At 40.9% G+C, this 16,968-nt stretch overlaps 1 protein-coding gene across 3 annotated transcripts in view; it reads right to left on the bottom strand.

Annotated features, from left to right (window-relative positions):
- dock8 (dedicator of cytokinesis 8) overlaps positions 1-16,968 on the bottom strand; it is a 187,996-nt gene that overhangs the window by 38,412 nt on the left and 132,616 nt on the right. For 2 of the 3 annotated variants that reach the window (XM_034170521.1, XM_034170524.1), the window contains exons 31-36: positions 14,600-14,785; positions 11,586-11,712; positions 10,640-10,727; positions 10,405-10,501; positions 7,064-7,198; positions 6,737-6,889 (exon numbers count right to left, since the gene is read on the bottom strand). In XM_034170521.1, the coding sequence (XP_034026412.1) occupies positions 6,737-6,889; positions 7,064-7,198; positions 10,405-10,501; positions 10,640-10,727; positions 11,586-11,712; positions 14,600-14,785 (786 nt within the window). The remainder of the gene's footprint in view (positions 1-6,736; positions 6,890-7,063; positions 7,199-10,404; positions 10,502-10,639; positions 10,728-11,585; positions 11,713-14,599; positions 14,786-16,968) is intronic. The other variant, XM_034170523.1, reaches the window with a different exon arrangement.

Genomic DNA, 16,968 nt, shown 5'->3' with positions numbered 1-16,968 from the left:
AGGATTGGCGGGGGGGATTTTGGATCTATCCCTAGGTGCAAATCCACACCAAAATTTAATGGGTTGTGTCTTTGCTCAGATGGATCTGTTGGATGGGAATCGGACTACCATTTTCCGATTGGGATTTCGATTCCAGGTGTGTATACGCTACCTGTCTGTGTTGGTAGACAACAAAGTTCATCTGCATCATCCCAGTTTAGCCAGCTGTAAATGGGTCCTGGCCTTGACCGCAGAAGTAAGTTCCAATGGACTGGTGTCCCATCCAGGGGGAGTCAGACTCTCTCACCCTTCATGCTATTCTAAGGATAAGCACAGTACCAATGGCTGTCGAAACCAAGATAGAAATTATTCGTTTTGCCCTTGACCCACACCTACAATGATTTTCATGGAGCTCAGAAAATATGTTTTGAGTAATTATGGTGAAAACCAAACAGACCAACCAACCAACACAGGTGAAACCATAACCTCCATGGTGCAGGTAATAAAAGGGTCATCACTCCAACCACCACCTTCACCCAGCATGCACACATAAAATCCAAATTAACTGCAGGTCAAAAGCCAAAAATGATCAATCACCACATAACAACCTCAACACCGTGCTAGCAGACCAAAGCTGAACACAAAGCTGATGAACAATGTAACACAAACTTAACAATTCAAAGATTTAGCTCTAGAGCATGCTGGGGGTCAAGATTTGAGTTTGTGCAAATCATGTTGAAAATATAAGACCACCACAGTCAATTCTTCACCCAGCATGTTAAAGTAGACAAACCAATGGATCTGTGCAAAATATCAACAACCAAGAGAGTAAACAAAGATGTGAGATAACTCCCGTTTGTTTTATCAAATTGCCATATAGTGATGTTGATAAGACAAACGCAAAATAGCTTAAATGTTTCAAGCTATCCATCATATGTTTTCTTTTCCTGTGTTCCTTCATTTTTCTCCATGCTACCGGTCCAGAAGGAAAAGAAACACCCCTACCATCATCTGCACTGAAGCCTGTGTGTGAGTGTGTGCCTGAGAGAGACTTCCATCTATCTCAAGAAAGACCAGCTAAGCGGGAAATGATCTCCCATTAGCAGAGACATAATCACCCATGGATCATCTCTACGGCCCCATTCTGTTAAACTGAGCATGGAGTGAGAACCAAACCACCCATCACTGCCCCCTTGGTGTATGTGTGTGTTTGCTCAAACACAGCCTAAATGGTCACTTAAGTCAATACATAACCTCCTTTACTCTTCAATCTAGAGCTCTTTCTAACCTTTCTCCCTCCCTTACTGGATCAGCTTTAACCATAGATATCCAATCCTAACTTATGTGTTGTGGTATTAAAAATAAAATAAAAAAACTGGTAAATCATTTTCTCTCTGTACTGCCACAATCTAAAAGAAGTGTGATAGAAAGCAAGATGAGGGTAGATGAAGGGATGAAACAGAGAAAGCCTGTTCGGTGTGAATGACAGCTGCTGCTCAGATCACAGTTTTGCACAACTGGACAAAGCATAAATATGCTCTTTAAACTGCATGTGCATACATGTGCACTGCACAGGCAGATGTCTGACTTTTATTAAAGTGCAGATGGTAAACAGAGGGAGTATCGTCTGCATCGCCACTTATCAAACTAGTTGCGAAAATGAAAGCCAACACTAAACTCCAGCGTGCTCTTCATTCACATCTGTTTCTTCGAGACCAGGGCTGCCCAAATCTGTTCCGGTAGGCCACCTACCCTGCATGTTTTCATGTCTACCTGCTGAACTCTGCTGTTTCCCAGTTGCTCATTGGCTGAGCACACCTGTCAGAATTAAATCAGCTGTAGGTGGGGCAGGGAAAGTTAAAAAACAAAACAAAACAGCAGGGCAGGTGCCCTGCAGGAAAAGATCTGGGTAGCCCTGTTCTAAATCTTTTCTGTTTAAATTCCCTCCATCACTGCTTCATTTGTGGCACAAACTCTCCTTTCACCATGACAAAGTGATCCTTTAGCTCTCAGTAGCCTTAGGTCACATGTGCTTACAGGTGTGTGTATATACACACACACACACGGGGTGGCTGTCATTAGCTGAGGAGGGGGTGGGAACATGAGGAGGCAGGCAGTGACATATCGCTCTACAGAGAGACATCCTTCAACAGACGTTCTGCAGCATGCTCAAAATAGACATGGGAAAAAAATTAACACTGAGCAGGAGAGGAAGCAGAAGTGTGAACACTCATAAGCAATTAGGTACTTTCAAGATACAGTTCAACTTCATTAATCTGATCATAAATGCAGTCACACAGTTGACACTGACTGATATAACACGAAAAGCCAGAAATACCTGACGTTTGTGTATTTGTACATCGAGGCTTTGGGGTAAAATTTGTGCTTAAGGTAAAAGGATGCAAATGTCAGATGGCGTGACATCAAAGTCGCATTGGAGAATGGGAGGTGAGGCACGATATAAATTTTCTATTGTTTCTTTGTTAGCATGGTCACTCAAAAAAAAAAAAAAATGACAGAGCCACATTAACTTGGTGTGTTTAAAGAAGTTGCAGCATACGTCATGTTAAAAAACAGATTTTTATGAAACTTACACCCCTATCACACCTTGACGATTTGGCCAGTGTATGCCAACCATATTAAAAAAACGCTGGCATAAGTCCAATAAGTTAAGGGTAAGTTTTTTATAAGTTAAGAGCATGTTGAAGTATGTTAAAACATGCTGAAGCTCGCTGATGTACATCCTAATAAGCTGGGCTCCTCAAAACATTTTGGGCATGCTGAAAATTTTCAACGCATGCCAGCATGTGACTCATATGTCCCGCACATGCGGGACATAAGTAGGTAAGTTATATGATTGTTGGTACACGTCATCAGACAACCTGATCAATCGATCAGAGTGATCACGCTTCATTAATGCGCTGTTTAAACATTTAAAGTGCCATCGCTGTCGGTGATCACCACATCGACAGATCACACGGCACTTCCTGATCACGGTCAACTGGCACTTAAAAGTTTAAATCATCACAGTGTTTCATTATTCAGGGCTGTGATGACCTGCTCAGAAAGCAGCTGCTCGGCGCTTTCAACATTTAAAGAGACATCACTCCACGGCAGCGTTTACCACAACCAGTCGACTCATCAGCATGCTGTACACAATGAAAATGGTCCACCAAGATTAAAAAATGAAAATCCATCCATCCATCAATTTTCTTCCGCTTATCCTAGGTCGGGTCGCAGGGGCAGCAGCTCAAGCAAAGTCACCCAGACCTCCCGATCCAAAATGAAAATAAAAAAAATAAAATAAAATAAAATAATGTTAAATTACTCTGTTTCTGACTGGCACCACACCGTGCAGTACCGCCCCGAACCACTGTCGGCATACGCTGGTTAATTGTCAAGGTGTGACAGCTGCATGAATTTCTTAGACGTGTGCCAGAGTTTTTAATACAGTTGGCATATGCAGGGTAAATCGTCAAGGTGTGACAGGGCCTTTACAATGTTGGCGTACGTCTAATAAGTTATGGGTAACGCACATACGATGTATGCCAGCATATGTCTCACATGTTCCACATACGCAGGACATAAGTTGTAGTTACGTTATATGATTGTTGACACACGTTTCTTGTAAGTTACTCATAAGTCGAAATACGTCCATTGATGCTGTTCATTGATTGGCTCAAAGCTGCAGTCCGCATGCAAACAGACCATTTCAAATATTAAAATCATTCACACAATGAGTCTTAATCTTACCTGTTTGTTTCACTTGGATTCATCATCATAACCTGACGAAAACAAAGTCTCCTGATTTTGGAAAATGACATCTGAAAATACTTTAATTCCTTGTTATGGCTGAAGACACATAGCATTTTTAAAGAAGTCCCTTTGTGGTTTTTATGTTCCAGTGCGTTTCTCAGCCTGAACCAGAGAACACCAGTTCTTTGCACCACAACAAGACAATTAACTTATTTTAAAAGTTGAACGAGTCACAGCAACTCATTCAATCACATTCGCATTTATCACAGACATCAGTCAGTTCTTCAGCATTCTGCATGCGATGAAGATAAATCCCCTTTTTGTCTTTGTGAATCCAAAAGACAAAAATAAAATAAAATTAAAAAAAGTTAAATTACTCTGTTTTGCCTCCATGTGGAGAAGAGACAGCATGCGACAGCGTACACATGCTTGATGACGTGCTCGTTAATATTTACATGTTCTCCCTGTCAAACAAAATGGGTCTGCCGGCAGAAACGCCAGCAAACCTGGACTTAAGTATTCCGACACGTATCATCCCGTGCTGTACCAATCGAAACCGCTCGGTGGAAACGGAGCTGTCAGAATACGCTGGATAAATCATCAAGGTGTGACAGCTGCATCATTTATTAGATGGACGCCCGTGTATGCCAGCATTTTTACTACAGATGACATACGCTGGCTAAATCATCAAGGTGTCCCTTACCAAAAAGTAGTATATGCAAGTATGTTTCAAGTATACTTCTAGTTTACTTTTTATATACTTATAAGTACTATTTTTTGGTAAGGGGTGACAGGGCCCTTAGACATTGTACATATGTTGGAAGAGATTCAATTACACTGACACTGGCAGATAACAGGGTACACAGAGCATTTTTATATTATAAGCCAGACTATTTTATTAATGAATACACTTAGAAATCTGAATAAACTAGACTCTCATCTGGTCTTCCAGCATGTGCTGGTGCAGCACATCACCACATCAACCACACCACAGAACCACCCTTGGTCCTGGATGGCAACCACCCAAGTAGATAACTGATGCATCCTGACTTCTTCAAAGTATCAATCTATATAATGCAGCCAGGTCAAACTTCTCCAGTTGCTCAGGTCCTCAAAACTGAGGCACCTGCATGCTGCATCATGCCCAGATCATGCACCACCTGGCCAAAATGTTACGGCCAATGTTCCTTCACAATGAAAGCGATAAACCTCAAATGAGTCTCCCTAAATAACTGCTCATTTGACATGAAGTCATTCCAGTGGTACCCAAGGATCCTCTGAAGAGAGCCAGTGCCAGAGACATTCCACAGTCCCCTTATTCTCCCAACCATACAGTAAGCCAGAAAATACCATGATCCTGAAGACTTAGACCCTTGTTCTCCTGTAAATGTACTGGTATCACCAAATACTTCTGTCTACTGAGCTCATGACTATAAACTCTTCCCAGGCGTCTCTTGATCTAAAAGGCCAAGATCAAGATAAGTAAATGTCTCTCCAATTTCAACACATTTGCTGCATACAGGCACACTCCTTATGGTTGAGTCCAGGAAGTCACTAAAAGCCTGGATCTTAGTTGCATTCAGAGTGAGGAAATTTTAAACACTACAAACCTGGTTATTTTGGGTTTTGCGGCAACCGTGAATGTTGTTCTACTTCTTGGCTAATTTGGGTGTGATATATGAGAAAATCTCACCAGATTCAAACTCAAGGCATTTGATAACATAATGAAAAAGTGCTGGGGTTGGTAGCGGACCACAGACCCTGGAAGGAAACAGAACATATGGACACTCTGAAGAGGAAAAGAACCGTGTGCAAGTCCACCTATGCAGTCCCAACAGCCACAGCGTACGTCTGTCCAGCCTGCTTCAAAGATGGCCATTCCCACTTCGGCTTATATAGCCACAGAAGGAAATACCGTACCCAACAGTGACTCTTTTCAGTGTGCATCCATCGTCTCCAAAAGAAGAAAGATGGGGGTGGTAGCAAATATGCCACAGAAAATTCAGCATTCCTGTTTGGAAATGGTCTGTCGCACTCCCTGACAACTGTACCTGCAACTAATAGATCATCAACCTAGTACCAAATATCCACCCAGCAGGTGGCAGACATGTTTATGAGATGGTACACGGGCATAAACAAAGTTGTTTTTTGGGTGGACCTGGTGCATCAAAGTTCACCAGATATGAACCATCCTCATTATATTGTTATATCTGCTTTTAAAAAAAAAACAAAAAACACAGGCAACATCATGTTGCTGAATTCATAAATCATTGATTATTATCCCCTATGTTGTCATTGTGGAGTTTTGTATTAAGTTGAAAAGCTAGAAAGAATCAGATTTTTCTTAATATTAAAAGGACTGCAACTTTCTTTAATTACTGATTTTTTGATATTGACAGCTATTACAACTTTTGACTAAACTAAGAAAATATAATTTATTATTATATGGCTGTGACGCTACGCATGCTCTGATTGTCTGATTACCAGTTGGATATTTTCCCATCTCGGACTGGTTTCCATGACAATCAGTCCGAAACGCATATTTTCTTTCCAAACCAGAAGCTAAAAACACGATTAGAAAAAGCATGTCGGACATGAACATACTCCATAAATATCTAAACAGCATCTGAAAAAACACAGATTGAAAGCTTACCAGCTAACGACCGGACCATCTGTTAGCAAGTTCTTCATGGAGGTGAAGCTAACAAGTCGGGCTACGAGCTATCAGCAGCTTTCAAATTCGGGCGATATTGTAAGTTTGCATGTTAATATGTATAACAGCCATATAATAAACGAATTATTAACCTCACTTGCTTGGTGTGTATGAAGACATCAGCCCTCCGTGTTTTTTGTATGGCCCTCGCTTCGCTCAGTCCATACTGACATCATGTCGGTCTGATAGACCTCATAGTCGGTTAATAATCCTTTATTACATTTTTACAGAAATACTGAGGTGTTAAAGATTGCATTGTGCTATGTGTTTTTGTGTGTTTGTGCTTACGCTGGCATTGTGGTAGCTGAATCTCATTATGAGGTAGAGCGTGGCACAGGCCTGACTCCTGTTCTCATCCACAAGGCTGCTGCAATACTGAAGAACCTTCTGACACAAGTCGGCACATTGCTCCGCCTCCTCTTCAAACAACATGTCACCAAACTACACATAAACATGGAACCACACACATGCATGTATATATAATTCTGGCTTGTATCAGTACTTTGCCACCTCCACATTCAAGTAAGTTTAGATCCACAGAGTCCTCTTCCAAATCCACCAACCCACTCGCTTTCTCCCAGTGTTTAATACAAACAGACATAGCATAAAACGTACCTTCACAACAAGTGCTCTAAGTGTGCTGAAGGTGTGAGAGAGGTACGTGGTACTCTGGTTGCAGGTGAGAGAGTGGAGTAACACCTTCAACACTCCGCCCACCACACTGTCCTTGCATTCAGACAGCGGCACCCCCTGGGCAGGAGACATACGGCACAATTGATAAACCATGTGAGACGACCCTCATGGGCACGCACACACACACACACACACACACACACGCACACACAAAACCTCACATATCAATTAATGCAGGACTTATTTTATCCCCTTAACAGTCCCAAATACAAAAATATTCAACAAAGAGAAGCAATAAATCATCACTTTGAAGAAAGTAATACTTGTCAAAGTTTGTCTTTTTTTCTTGATAAATGATTACTCAATGATCAAAATAGTAATAATTACTTTTCAGTCAGTTGACTAATGGATTAATTGGGTCATCAGCTCAGTACAGTGTGTGTGACATGTTACAGGTGTGGATGGTACATTAGGCCATCTATGATGTTAAATATTAGACATTGGGAAGACCGTCTACGATTTATTTTTGCATTCATCTGGTTTTCCAAGACTGTTTTGTTGATAAGGTCTTTCCTTATTTAGAATCCAATTTTCTGCTGTTTTACAGCAGATCAAGACAGTTTTACTACACTCTGTGATGGAGTCCACCCTAGGTTCAGTGAAATACTGATTCTGGAAAGCTGTGAGCATCTCATTTACATACTATACTTTTTCTTCTATTGGCTGTTCCCACTAATTAACAATATTTATTCAAGTTTGCAGTTCAAAGATAATTTGATGAAGACATCCAGGTGCAAAATAATATGAACACATACAGTAAGCTGTGAACTAACAATATCTCAACTAACAATTACAAGGTCACTCAAAGAGCTTACACCTCAACCAACAGTGTAATAAATGGCCAACACATTATTACCCCACCAACCAAAGGGTGCAAAATACAAGGACAACCAACACAGCCGCTTAGTAAGACGTTGGGCCAGTCAACACGTTTCACCACAATGGATTCAATCCATCATAGCATTGATTCTATAGTCAACAAAAATATAAAAACACTTCTGGTTTTGCTCCCATTTTGTATGAGATGAACTCAAACATCTAAAACTTTTTCTACATACACAATATCACCATTTCCCTCAAATATTGTTCACAAACCAGTCTAAATCTGTGATAGTGAGCACTTCTCCTTTGCTGAGATAATCCATCCCACCTCACAGGTGTGCCATATCAAGATGCTGATTAGACACCATGATTAGTGCACAGGTGTGCCTTAGACTGCCCACAATAAAAGGCCACTCTGAAAGGTACAGTTTTGTTTTATTAGGGGGGGGGGGGATACCAGTCAGTATCTGGTGTGACCACCATTTGCCTCATGCAGTGCAACACATCTCCTTTGCATAGAGTTGATCAGGTTGTCAATTGTGGCCTGTGGAATGTTGGTCCACTCCTCTGGCTGTGCGAAGTTGCTTGATATTGGCAGGAACTGGTACACGCTGTCGTATACGCCGGTCCAGAGCATCCCAAACATGCTCAATGGGTGACATGTCCGGCGAGTATGCCGGCCATGCAAGAACTGGGACATTTTCAGCTTCCAAGAATTGTGTACAGATCTTTGCAACATGGGGCCGTGCATTATCCTGCTGCAACATGAGGTGATGTTCTTGGATGTATGGCACAACAATGGGCCTCAGGATCTCATCACGGTATCTCTGTGCATTCAAAATGCCATCAATAAAATGCACCTGTGTTCTTCGTCCATAACAGACGCCTGCCCATACCATAACCCCACCGCCACCATGGGCCACTCGATCCACAACACTGACATCAGAAAACCGCTCACCCACACGACGCCACACACGCTGTCTGCCATCTGCCCTGGACAGTGTGAACCGGGATTCATCCGTGATGAGAACACCTCTCCAATGTGCCAAACGCCAGCGAATGTGAGCATTTGCCCACTGAAGTCGGTTACGACGACGAACTGGAGTCAGGTCGAGACCCCGATGAGGACGACGAGCATGCAGATGAGCTTCCCTGAGATGGTTTCTGACAGTTTGTGCAGAAATTCTTTGTTTATGCAAACCGATTGTTTCAGCAGCTGTCCGAGTGGCTGGTCTCAGACAATCTTGGAGGTGAGCATGCTGGATGTGGAGGTCCTGGGCTGGTGTGGTTACACGTGGTCTGCGGTTGTGAGGCTGGTTGGATGTACTGCCAAATTCTCTGAAACGCCTTTGGAGACGGCTTATGGTAGAGAAATGAACATTCAATACACGAGCAACAGCTCTGGTTGACATTCCTGCTGTCAGCATGCCAACTGCACGCTCCCTCAAATCTTGTGACATCTGTGGCATTGTGCTGTGTGATAAAACTGCACCTTTCAGAGTGGCCTTTTATTGTGGGCAGTCTAAGGCACACCTGTGCACTAATCATGGTGTCTAATCAGCATCTTGATATGGCACACCTGTGAGGTGGGATGGATTATCTCAGCAAAGGAGAAGTGCTCAACATCACAGATTTAGACTGGTTTGTGAACAATATTTGAGGGAAATGGTGATTTTGTGTATGTGGAAAAAGTTTTAGATCTTTGAGTTCATCTCATACAAAATGGGAGCAAAACCAAAAGTGTTGCGTTTATATTTTTGTTGAGTGTATAACTCCCCGGGACTCTTCTAAAGAAACGGAAACCATTTTCCTAAAGATATTCCCTCATTTGGTGTTTTGGTGACAGTGGTGGAGAGCACTGCCTAATACATTGGTTCAAAATCTCCCAAAAGTGTTCACTCATATGATTCATATAATTTTCAGCCTCCTCAAACCATTTAGTGACTTCTTGCACTCTGTGGATAGAGCGATTCATTATTTTTCTCCACTCATTTAGTTACCCATCTGTATGTCACTGCAGACCACAGCTTCCTCCTGGATCATGTCCATGTGAACAAGCACCAGGCCGTGTGTGTGGAGAGCAAAAAAACAATCTTCTAAGACAGTGGCAGCCTAAAGGACAGAGATGCAAGCATATGGTCGGAAGGGCAATGGTTCACTTCTGCCTCCTTCATAAACGCCATGGAGGTGCCCTTGAGCAAGGCCCTTACTCCCCAGTGGATACAACGGAACTTCTCAGTGGTTTTGTGGAGCAGCTTCCAAGAAGGAATGTACCATAAGAACATACTGACAGTATGAATTATAGCTTAAAGGCCCAAGTCCCACCAACGTTTGCAATAGATAACGCACACTAGGATAGTCTCCAGCCCCTCGGGCAGAATAATGGATCATGTTATTTCCCAGTGTGCACATAGTGGCAGCGCAGATTAAAGTGTCCTTACCTGTACAATGGTCTCCAGCAGGTCCAGCACTATTAGGTTAGCCTCTGTGGCTAGGTTCCCACTGATCAGAGCCTCCTGGTCCAATTCTGCTTTAGTCCTGGTGTGAGGTAGACATTGGCAACGGAATTCAAAAAGGAAAGACAAACCCCCCCCCCCCCCCCCCCCCACCACCACCACCACAAAAAAAAAGAAAAAAAGAAAGAAAGGCAGAACAAAAGGTTATAAGTAGACATACTTATCCTGTCTATCATTGGTCTGCCTCCACTGAGTGAGGTCTTTCCTCCAACGCAGGTTCTCTCTCTGACCCAGAGTCCGATCCATTCCTATCAGGAGTCATTAGACAAATACTCATAAGACGCAAAAAATATGTTCACAGTCAAAAATCTAAACAAAAACATGTAAGCCAAAATATAAATTAAGCATTTTCAATAGTCACACAAATTCAGACTTTTTTTTAGCTTTTATTGTGAAACAAGCAAAAAAAAAAAAAAAATCTGATACATGTGTGCCAGCATAGCTATTTCTGACAGCTGACAATTATGCTGTAGTATTACTTACTGTGAATGACAGTTTACACTCAAGAGTTATAATGAGCATTGAATGAATGATTGTTTATTATTGCTGCTATAAATGGACACAGTCAAGTTTAGCAGGTCTTAAAACACTCACTGAGATTTTACTGTTACCATTTTACTTAAAAATGAAATGTGGCACCACCATATAATTTACATCTCATCCAAGTTTAAATATCTCCTTGTTTTTGGTGAGTGAATTTATAAAGTGTAATCACAAATATATTTGTAATTAAAACCTTTAGATGAGAAATAATTATTCTTTGTCATATTTTGTGTTTGTATCTGCAACAAATTGGTCATCACAATAAGAGTAACAGGTCAATTTAGTACAGGAGAGACTTGGTTCTCCTCAATGAAACAAACAACAACAACAAAAAACCTTTAAGTGTATCAGTCTAAATGAGTTGAAAATATTGGAATAGTAAATACCAGCAAAAATTCAATATCTTGCTTCTTTTATGCATATTGTCTATACGGACCAAACGGGCATTAAATAAAATTTTTGAGTCTCTAGACTGCATAAAATACAAATTGAATTTTGGGAAAACAGGCAATTTGGGTTGAAAAACAACTGAAAGAACATCTTCAAATGCTGAGACAAATTACCGCCAACTCGTTTCATCATTTCTCCACGGGCGCCCATTCCTCTCAGCAGGGCTTCTTCCAGCTGCAGCTTTGCTTGCTGGGATTTCTGTAAAGCCTGGGTGCTCACCTTGTCACTGCTCTGCTTACCCTACAGAAGCACAAAACAAATAGGTGCAACAACTACTATTATTAGCAGTTTGCACATCAGGAACACACAATTACAGCTTTAACCTTATTCATGTCTTAATTGATTATTAATATTTAAACACTGGGTGCAAACTATTAACATATGGCACGTCACAGAATTAATCACTTACTAATTACACCAATACTACGAACCCAACAACAATGCTGGACAGGATTAATCCAATAATGACAACAATAGCAGCAGCAGCAGCAACATGATAGGCAGATTACTTTTTCAGATGAACCAAACAGTGTTCACAAGGATTTCAAATAAATGTTTCAGTAGAAAAAACAACTTTAAATAAATGATGACAATAAATAAATGCATGCAGTGTGAGGATACAGTCAGAGAAACTGAGATTCTGGACATCTTGTAACCTCCAGGGATGTGGAAACAGACAAAAGCAGTGACGTAAACCAAATATTTGTTGGCAGGAGAGGTGATGGTCCAGTGGTTAAGCGTTGGGCTTGAGACCAGAGAATCCTCGGTTCAAATTCCAGTCTGACTGGAAAATCACTAAGGGCCCTTGGGCAAGGTCCCTAGTTGCTCCCAGTGTGTAGTGAGCGCCTTGTATAGCAGCACCCTGACATCAGGGTGAATGTGAGGCATTATTATAAAGCATTTTGAGTATCTGTTGCAGATGGAAAAATGCTAAATAAATGCAGTCCATTTACCATTACCGTAATAAACGATAGGAGCAGAATGACAGAACATAACCCAGCAAAGTGTGACAGATGATCATAGTGGATAGAAATCATGCAGATCTTTAAGCTTGAAAGCAGTGGTTCTCAATCTTTTACAATGAGTACCACCTTAGAAAATATTTGGCTTTCCAAGTACCACCATTAGAACCGGAATTAAAATAATTAATTTCAGCTCAATTTATTTACATAGCACCAAATCACAACACTCCAAGGCACTTAACAAGGCTAAGGTCTAACCTTACCCACCCCCTGAGCAAGCACATTGGCAAGAGTGGTGAGGAAAAATTCACTAGAAGAATTAAGTGTACGAGGAACCTAGACTAGCACAGAGCGATTTCCACATCTTGACTCGACCACTGCATTGTGGGAACAACAGCTCAAAACAACATAAAGCAGCATGGATTACTATGATTATATCAGTTTAAACTGAAGATGACATCTTGCATCTTAAATGCTTCATTCACCGAGCTGAGTCCAACTCTTATGAAGCATTGCTTCGCTTACAGAGCATTAGTTCAGAATCTGCAGGGCATTTTGACAGGAAGAGGACAGAGTAGTTGCCAAAATGACTGCATGTCCTTGCAAACTAGACCATGGATACCTAAGCAAATTTTCCAAATCTTATGAAGCATTGTTTCATTTTGCTTAGCTTACAGAGCTGAGTCCCAGTATTATGAAGCATTGCTTAGTTTCTCTTCATTTACAGAGCATCAATCCAGAATCTGCAGTGCATTCTGACAGAGAAGGATGACAGAGAAGTTGTCAAAATGACTGCATGTTCTTGCAAACTAGAGCATGGATACCCAAACAACTTTTTCAACTCTTATGAAGCATTGCTTCATTTCACATTGCTTACAAAGCCAAGTACAACTCTTCTGAAGCATTGCTTCCTTTTGCTTCATTTGCAGAGCCGAGTCCACTCTATGGCCGAGTCCAACTCGTATGAAGCATTTCTTCATTTTGCTTCACTTTCAGCAGAGAGTGGTGTCAGATCAGTTTCATTTAAGTGTCGAAGCTGTAAAGCCATAAAATCTTTCATTATGAATAGCCTGCTCCATTTGGTTGTACTGATTCAATGAAAAGTTGTTGAGTTAGCCTTAACCTTATTAGAAATAAACCAGCTAACTTAATTACACCATAAAAAATTTGTTTGTTCAGTTGACTCAGCGTACCACCAGAGGGAGCTCACCATAGTTTGAGAACTATGGCTCTAAAGCATGACAGGAAACCTGAGAAACATCCCAATGCAAATGCCAGGCGCCAGTGTCCGTTATCTACAAGTCAATCAATATGTGTACTGAAAAGATATGTTGAAAAATGCTTTATATTTGCATAGCAGGTACTTCAGTAGGACAGAAATTGAGCTACCAATATGTAAACCTGGATTCAATTCCCAGTCAAGCTACAGTTGAATGACAATATCCGTGAATAAATACTGGCAATTCAAGGCTTGTATAGAACTTATTTCTTCTTCATTATGCCAAACACTAATTCCCTTTCAAGAGAATCATGACTGTTTTGAAAGTGTGTATAATATTACTGGAAATACTAATTGCATGGGTAAATTTTGACTTTGGCATGTTCTTCCTAATATCAATTACACTTTATTTGTGCAGTCACACTGCTCTGCTGATCTCACAAGCGAAGCAGAGTTGGTCCTGATTAGTCCCTGGCTAGGACATGAGATGGGAACGCCAGGAGCTGTAAGCATTTTTCTCCACGTAGAATAGCAGTTGTATCAGAAAGGGCATCTGGAGTAAAACTTGTGCCAAATCCTAATCTATCTGATCTGTACTGGATCCACTGCCGCAACCCTGAGGAACAGGGCGCACCCCAAAGCGAACATCAGTTGTTTGTTTTTTGTTTGCCGTTTCTTAGTGCAGAACTTGGGTAGCATCTGTTCTTACCTACAAACATTATGAGAATAAAAATTAATGAATCCCACAAAAATATTCTGAACAAACATACAAAAAATGAGCACAAATGCTTCATGAATCGGCCCAAACAATCTACAAATGAAGACAACAAAAGACTGAAACTGAACATAAAATCAAGTCAAACAGCAAACAAAAGTTATTAGATGGGTCTTCAATGCTGTTTAGTTCAAACAAAAATGACTGCTGCAAAATACGGTAATAACGTACCCTGTACTCAAAGCACGATACACAAATAGTGAGGAGCTCCAGTAGCTTGTTGAGCTGGGATGAGGGCATATCTACAGTCCAGCGCTGAATCAGACTCCTGTCAGCATTTTTCATAACCCACAGGAAACACACCAATAGGTGGCGACTGGTGTCAGCGGACAGGGTGGCTACAGATTTACCTTGCTGCCAATGAGAGAAAAAGAAAGAGAGAGAGAGATGTTACAATATAAGATAGTATAATGTAGCTCTTAATTTGGTGGTGGGGGGTGACCTCCACCACACAAACTTTAAGTCATTCACCTGCTGCTTTGTCAGCTCAGACTGGCCAAAGCACTGCCAGGTTATCAGTCATGCATATAAAAGCAGCACTGCCTAGAATTTGGTAAAAGCCTAGGCACATATGCTGTGAAATTCAGTGAGTGAATACACAGATAAATGAATGAGTCCATTCACTTAAGTTTGTTAACACAATAACTCAAAAACAAACGCTTTCATCTTGTACGTCTCTAAATTCAAAGGGACTATAATGATGATACAAGGACTTAAAGGTGGCTAACTTTGATGCATCACATCAATACAAAAGTAAGTTTGTTTTACATATGTAACATAGATACATGTCTGCCACCTGGACATCTCTGGGCTTGTTGCAGGGGATAATCCTATCACCATATGCATAACGGAAAATAGGCACATCTGTGGATTAAATTACATGCATGTTGAAAGGAGTTTGTCGGGAGGTCACAAAGGCCACTGCGGTTTGTACAACCCATCTATCCATTTTCTGAACCCGCTTATTCCAATTAAGGGTTACGTGTGCATGCGTGTTATTGTGTGAGAGGCAGGATACACCCTGGACAGGCCAGTAGCTCATTGCAAACATATCTCACTCACACATAGGGTTAATTTAGAGTTGCTTGTGTAAGAACAGTCTTAAAGCATAAAAAACTCCTGTAATTTGCCCGTCCACCACACCTTTGTATCTTTTCCTAAAACAAAAGATGGTCATATGGATCTGTTCATTCTAAAAAACAAATCCCTAATCCTGTCAGGGTTAGTAATGGAGCATGCACACCCAAAATATTCATTCAAGTTTTCTAAACCACAATATTAACTGCAGGGTTGTTTTTTGTTATTTTTTGCGATGCACTTGCGTTGGGAATAACCATTCTCCCCCATTTTAATATGCATTAAAATCTACCGCAGATTAATTTACCTTCATTCACTGATGATGAATCACAACTATTGAGAACAACTGCAGCTTTGTTAAACAGAGCCATTAACCTCCTGCTGCTCTTGAGGTCCCAACTACAAACTGGGTTCTAAGACTTTGCTCTACCAGAAGACTGAATTAAACTCACAAAAATAAAAGCATGTAAAAGACATTAGTTGTGGACTTGATCACATTTTTTTTTCCTTGTGAAATTATTTGTGTGGGTAAACATTGCTTGAAATACACCTACAACCTACATGAAAATGAAGAAATATCCTGGAATTGTGTGTAGTCCTGTAATGGACACATGAAAGGTGGCTATGTTGTGTGAGAACATTTTTACACCTCCCCCCAAACAAACAAACAAACAAACAAACAAACAAACAAACACACACACACACACACACACACACACACACACACACACACACACACACACACACACACACACACACACACACACACACACACACACACACACACACACGTGTATTTATCTGTTGGAGAAAAGCAAATGAGGAGGAAGAGAATTCAGTTTTACTGGCTGTGCTGCAGCTGAAGGTGCACTTGATTGATGCGTTTGTCAGTGAGGATGGCCCTGTTCACTTATGACGACAACGCCTGCCCATAAACCATCACCCACAAGTGCACGTGTATGTTTGTGTGTCATTTTTCAGGATGGATGAAGAGTATGTGTGGCTTTGACAGCTAATCAATCTACCTCACTGCAGCTCACCTGTTGGAGGGGAAAAAAAACATGAACAGCTGCAGTCACATGAAAATTCAGTAAGGTATATCTTATATTCCAATTCTAAGGTGGAACTATGCTAGTATACTAAGGTATATCTAAATATCTAAAAAGGAAGAGTAAATAGAAGAGTAGAAAAGAGCAGAGTAGAGCCACTTAGGTGTCTGGTCTTGAGAACCACGGATGGTAGGTTGAAAAGCTTTTTTATGCCATGGAAACTCTCCCTACTCACCCAAGCAGCTCAAGAAAAAAGGATATATAATAATAAATAATAAGACATAAGAAAGATAAGGCATCATATATATAACTGATATTTAAATAAGGGTAATAAACAACATATACAATAAATATGGTACTATATAATATACAAGAGTAGCTTTTAAAACCTAAATATTAATACAGGAGGAGAAG

This window comes from Thalassophryne amazonica, chromosome 5, assembly GCF_902500255.1.
Source record: "Thalassophryne amazonica chromosome 5, fThaAma1.1, whole genome shotgun sequence".
NCBI classification, from domain to species: domain Eukaryota; kingdom Metazoa; phylum Chordata; class Actinopteri; order Batrachoidiformes; family Batrachoididae; genus Thalassophryne; species Thalassophryne amazonica.
This window is presented reverse-complemented; position numbering and strand designations above follow the sequence as displayed.